The following is a 6000-nucleotide window of genomic DNA, read 5'->3' as shown; positions in this document are numbered from 1 at the left end:
CATCCAGTATTTCTAAAAAGCATAATCAGAAAAGCTATTTTTTTTTTATTCATGTAATGCATGATGGCTCATTACAAAAATATTAGTCAGAGTAAAAAGTATATATTATTTTTTTTTATTTAAAGCTTTCGTGACTGCAGGGATTCATATTCTTGGTTCTTTCGGTAAAGTCACGTAGAAGGGAAATAATAAAATAATATAAATATAAAACAATAAAAATTCTCACGACGTATCGACTGCAACACAAGCAATCATCATCAGGTGTGAAATCCAAGATTTTTATTGTTTTATATTTATATTATTTTATTATTTCCCTTCTACATGACTTTACCGAAAGAACCAATAATATATATTAGTTGTTATTGATTTCAGTCAGGAAAATTACCCCAAGAGATTTCACAAGTCTACACTTTGATATAACAAAAAAAACGTGATACTGTAATTCATTAGCAGTTGTGCATAAGCACAAATAACAACCCAACGCATTCATCAATAACACCACCCTAAAGATACAACTTTCTATAATAGGTGATATCTCGGGCAATAGCCATTTCCCGATATGTCACCTATTACATATATTTTTCCTTTTATGGTAGCATTCTTGACAAGTGTGTTGAGTTTTGTCACTTACACTTTGATAGGTCATTGCCCCTGCCTCTATTGAGTTTATAAATTGTGGCTTTTCTCTCTCTCTCCCTCTCTCTAATTGTTGGACTTCGACTGCCAGTTCATGAGCTGGTCGTATTTCTCGCGCGTGATGAAGCCCTTGGCGTAGGCCTGGAATAGGGGCATCTCCTCGCCGTCCACCAGGATGCGCACGCGCCGCTCCGTGCGGTGCCACGACTCGATGCAGGCGATGTACTCGGTGATACGGCGCATCAGGTTGTGCAGGCACGTCTGCATGTCGATTTGCTGCAGGCACAAAAGAGCGCGGGGAATTAGCTATTCGGGGAGGGGGCTCAATGGGTGGCATACGACAGCAGCGCATGGCATGTATGTGTGTATGCATGTGGGGAGCGGTAGTGTTTCAGCTAGCGCGCCGCGTTACGAATCTGGCGACAGAGTTCGATTCCCGCTCACGGGCCAACACCATTGAGAATTATCTGAACCGGTCCTGGGCCACTCCTAGGTCAACTCAGCTTGAAATGAGTACCTGGTGCGGTGTGTAAACATCATCACTGGGGAGACAAAGGCGGTCGGGCATGGTGCTGGCCACTAGCCGCCCACCCCTCGTGTGCCGTGTTGGCCTTCATAGGTGCTACTCGCTAACAGCACTTGCCCCAACAGTCTGTTAAGGCGCCGAGACGCATCAATCGAAAGGTTATGAGCCTGTGAATGATAACGCGAATACTAATACCAATTAGTAAAAAATATATATATAAGGAAATCAATGCCTTCACAATCCACTGTATTTAAGAACTGTGGTTTGCGTGATTTTCCAAAATCATGCTGGACTATATTTATGATCCTTACGATTCAGTGTAAAATGCAAAAGGCTCCCACAGCCAAACTAAAGTGAGATGAGTGGCATAAATATCCCAAGCCTTCCTGCATTGTCACCTTTTTGTTAATAACATCTATTGAAGCATGTCAAATATACGCATTGAGAACTGCACTGACACCTGAGATGGACTCACTGACACTATACCGAAGGTTTTTATCTCAATAAGAAAAAAAAGAGTATGATGAATGAAAAAGAAGATACATTTCGATTTAAAGCTTTCGTGACTGCAGGGATTCATCTTCTTGGTTCTTTCGGTAAAGTCACGTAGAAGGGAAGTAATAAAATAATAAAAATAAAACATAATAAAATAATTCTCACGACGTTTCGGCTACAACGCAAGCAGCCGTCTGCTTGCGTTGGCACCGCTCTCCCATTGACATGTTTCATTGCTTCTACATACTATTAACATTCCCTCCCTTTGTTAATGCTACCCCCTACCCCTCCCTTTGATGCTGCTAATCCTGCATAATGCATGGGCATAATATGACTTTGAAACCCCCCCGCCCACCTCCTACGCATTTCCCATGAATATGCTAAATTCCTCTTGATATGCACATTCTTTTGTTAAGGCGCTCTTCTTCCACCTCCAACCCAGCTTATATATAAGCTCCAAGCTTGGCAGTGTCTCATTCTTCACCTGAAGACGGCTGCTTGCGTTGTAGCCGAAACGTCGTGAGAATTATTTTATGTTTTATTTTTATTATTTTATTACTTCCCTTCTACGTGACTTTACCGAAAGAACCAAGAAAAAAGAAGATACAGTTCTACTCAGGGCCAAGATTTGGCTTTTGATTTTGTTTTACGAAGAACAAATCACGCAGCTGATATTTAATAGAATAACGGTACAGAAATTTAATCTTCATAAGGTTTAGTATTCTATGGTCTTGACACCTCCGCAGTGGCAAACGCTAGCATCTTTTCTTGTCTCCGGCCGGCGTTTCCACCCTGTGGAGGCATCTTGCAGTGCTACTGTCGCCAAGTTCTCTGCTGCATCTTAAAAGTGTTTTCTCGAATACCCACCTCTTGACAGAAGTCGTCCAAGGCACCACGAATTTCATAGTCGGGGAGAACCGCGTGGAACTTCCTGATGAGATCTCTGTACTGCAGCAACAGCGGCTCGTAGTGCTGAAGCACAGATAGAGAAGAGCGTGTGACGTTACCCCGCGGAGATGCAGTATATTTTTAACAGGCATTTCCAATTAGCGGTGGCGATTAAAACTGTTGCTTGTGTACATATCAACAGCGAGCGAGAAAGTATTTATTTTCACTCGTTACACGCATTGTCGATGATGTGGTTTCACTAACGTACATGGTCAATAATCGTGAAGTGTTTTACCTTCATTGCATCGGTGAAATTGTCGCAGCACAACTTATAGTCCTTCACTTTCTGTTCATCTTTTCCGAGTTTATCTTGGAGTTTCTGCAAAAGTAATTAACAATTCCTATGCACACCTGTTTCCAAAACCTTTAAACAACACAAATACAAAGATGCCTTCCAATGCATACCTTCACATTAGTCATCAACATCATTCGCAGCAGCAGCTGATGATGATGAGACATTTATGTAACTTACAGATGTTTGGATATTCTTCCCATTGATCATCTTCTTCTAACCATGGTTATTACTAAACTTTGTTTCATATTTTGTAACAGTCTCAGACGTTTGTCTGTGAAGTTGTGAATTAACAATATTGGTAGACTGTATAAATTAATCCTATGTATTGCTTAGTTTAGCTCCCTCATGTAGGAAATAACTGGTTAATCACAAACGAGAATAATGATGTTTGTACATATTGTTGGGTAAGTCTCCATGCCAATACAGCCAGCGCATCTCAGGAATGTGAAGGATGCCACAAATGAGGGTGAGCCCTTCACCCAGCAATGGCTGCTGCTGATCATGATGTTTATTAACTCTCTCCCATTCCGATGTAACATCATCGGAACGGAAGCGGAATAAAAATAAAAAAGAATAAGTTTATCGGGACGGAGGCTCCCGCAAAGCCATGCGGGGAGGGCATGTGGCACAGTTTGGCTGCAGCTACCATACAGTGCGGTCGCGTCGCTAGAGTTCTCTACGGTGAATACAATGTCTTTCAAAAAAACAACTGCGCCACGCCTCTCTAAATCAAATGTAAGGCTCAACAGCTTAAGCGTTCTGAGACTCAGCGGTGAACGGGACACCCACCCTGCAAACTTGCAGACGTCTCGGAACGGGAGAGGGTTAAACAGCCAGAGTTACAAAGTGCTCCCTGACCTTGAGCTGTGCGATGATGGACTTTATCTCCTCGTGGTCGTCGCCCTTGATGGCCTGGGCCCTCTGCAGCTGGCGAGTAGCGTCTCCGTACCACTCGGTGAGAAAGCGATGCTGCACCTTGTAGTCCTCCAGAATTTTCTGCACATTTCCCAGACTCTGCAGCCTGCCCATTGACATCAGCACATCATCAGCATTACATCGTTTTGCTGCACCACCGTATGTACCCACTTGGGGAAAATCCACCGTGTCAAAATGTAAAATTCAGCAGCAGAGCTCAGAGCTGAGTGCTGCACACAAGTGGTTTAAGACTACAGTTTTGGGAAGAAAAATAATCAGCAGTTTAAGAAAAGGTTTTGCTTCGGATAAATTACAGCAGTGTCAAATTAGTTGGTGGGAGTGGTTCGCGCAGTGGCAATCCGAGTTTGAGTCCCGTACACAGCTAATTGATATTTATAGAGCGCCTTCACTCAAGGCGTTCGATATTGCTTACAAAACTGTGACAGAATCGAATGATGTCGTTGACAGGAGCGTACGAAAAGTATTAATGAATAGGTGACAGCAACAGAGGGTACTTAGGGATCACGAAAGGATATGGGTGGGACGGGAAGGAGTGGAGGGGTGAGGAGAGAGGGAAGAGGAAGACCGTGGACATGAGAGATGAGGTGAGGCTTTAAGAGAGGAACGGAAGGAGGTTAAGGAGGGGGACTGCTTAATGTACAGGGGACGAATGTATGTTGAACTTCTTTCGCACAGTATGTAGCCAACCGTGCTAATCGAAGGTGTGGAGAAAGAACACGTCATTTTAAAACGTAGGCTTTCGCGACCAATGTTATCTATAAGAGGTTTTTGAGTTAGATCACGTCAACATAAATGTGGATATCCATTGTAATTACTCTGGTTTGTATCCATTGTAATGTATATGGATACATTAACTCCCCCCCCCACTGGCCTTCACACCTGCTTGGCTCACAAGTTACGTCACATTTATCCCTATTATTAAGACCGAAACAGGAGGATTTCTCCACAACTCTGCCTGTCGCCTGATGATGCTAGTTGGAATTCCTGGCGAAACGTCGTACATGTTTTGTTTACATGACAAAACCATCGCTGTCAATCCATGCGGTTCACACGTATTCTTGTATCGGGAAATTGAGTTTTCAAGTCCTTACGGGCTACAGCCATTCTAGATTTGAAGCTTTCGTGACTGCAATGATTCATATTCTTAGGTTTTTTCGGTAAAGTCACGTAGGTAAAACATTAAAATTAATGAAAGTAAAATAAAACAAAACAAAAAAAATTAAAATTCACGACGTTTCGGAGGCAACACAAGTCTCCGTCATCAGGTGGGACCGTCACAGCCGAATTAGCTGCATCAAGAGAGGGCTACAGCCATTTCAATAGACAATTTTTTTTAAATATTTGTTTGTGTTTCTCCCTTGTGATGTGTAAGGGCACGGGGTGACCAATAATTCTTAATTGGTCTGTAATAAGGTAGGCACTGATAAGGGGTGACAGGTATGCAAACCTTACTAAATAGTTGTGTCAGGTGGTGACGGGTTTAACGACACATTTATGTTTACGTGATCCAACCCCCAAAAAAACCTTTATTATGGACAACAAATGTGTCGGAAAAAAATCTGGACCTGTTCTCGATCGTCGCGGGCCACGTTACCGAGTATTGATGTGGGTCTGCATGTTCTTCCAGCGCTCGATGAGCCCCGTCCCTTTGTCGGTGTAGATGTCCACGTCAGGGTACTGCAGGTTGTATATCTTGTACAGCTCCGCGTTGGCCACCTGGGCTTTTTGGACCTCGTCCTGCATCCTGAGCACCAGCCGCTGCTTCTGCTGGATCTCCAACAGCCATTGCTGGTCACAGCAGAGGACAGGCTCTGGCGTTAGGTTGCATCATCGAAACTACGCACAGTCAGGACCTACGTGAATTAAAGGATTAGTGTTAATCGGGGCTAGAGGATATAGCAGCAGCGCTACTATTTTGTGACCTACATTGCAGGGAGCTGGCCTTCTTTCACACCTGTGTTTATGTTCATCGCCCGTTGTCTACTCACTGCTGGGTGAATGTTGGGGTTTAAGTGTGTCTGTTATGGCAGTTGATTTGACTTATAATTCACTGCACGGCTTATTGTGGGTTGATGAGGGGAACAAATGTTATCTTACGGAGTATCTGACTGATATGGGTACCCCTATCCCATAGTGTTCCTCAGTTGTTAATGGTTCTCACGTT

General features: G+C 43.4%; 1 protein-coding gene across 2 annotated transcripts in view; it reads right to left on the bottom strand.

The window, feature by feature from the left end:
• Positions 1 to 678: 678 nt before the first annotated feature.
• The window catches only part of LOC144722271 (dystonin-like), a 42295-nt gene continuing 36973 nt past the window's right edge, over positions 679 to 6000 (bottom strand). For both annotated transcript variants that reach the window (XM_078600365.1, XM_078600366.1), the window contains exons 19-23: positions 5431 to 5624; positions 3759 to 3921; positions 2841 to 2924; positions 2525 to 2629; positions 679 to 912 (exon numbers count right to left, since the gene is read on the bottom strand). In XM_078600365.1, coding sequence (XP_078456491.1) covers positions 703 to 912; positions 2525 to 2629; positions 2841 to 2924; positions 3759 to 3921; positions 5431 to 5624 — 756 coding nt within the window. In that variant the 3' untranslated portion in view covers positions 679 to 702. The remainder of the gene's footprint in view (positions 913 to 2524; positions 2630 to 2840; positions 2925 to 3758; positions 3922 to 5430; positions 5625 to 6000) is intronic.

The sequence above is a fragment of the Lampetra planeri genome, chromosome 14 (genome assembly GCF_965212315.1).
Source record: "Lampetra planeri chromosome 14, kcLamPlan1.2.h2, whole genome shotgun sequence".
Taxonomy (NCBI): domain Eukaryota; kingdom Metazoa; phylum Chordata; class Hyperoartia; order Petromyzontiformes; family Petromyzontidae; genus Lampetra; species Lampetra planeri.
The sequence above is the reverse complement of the archived record's forward strand: the minus strand, read 5'-3'. Positions and strand labels throughout refer to the sequence as shown.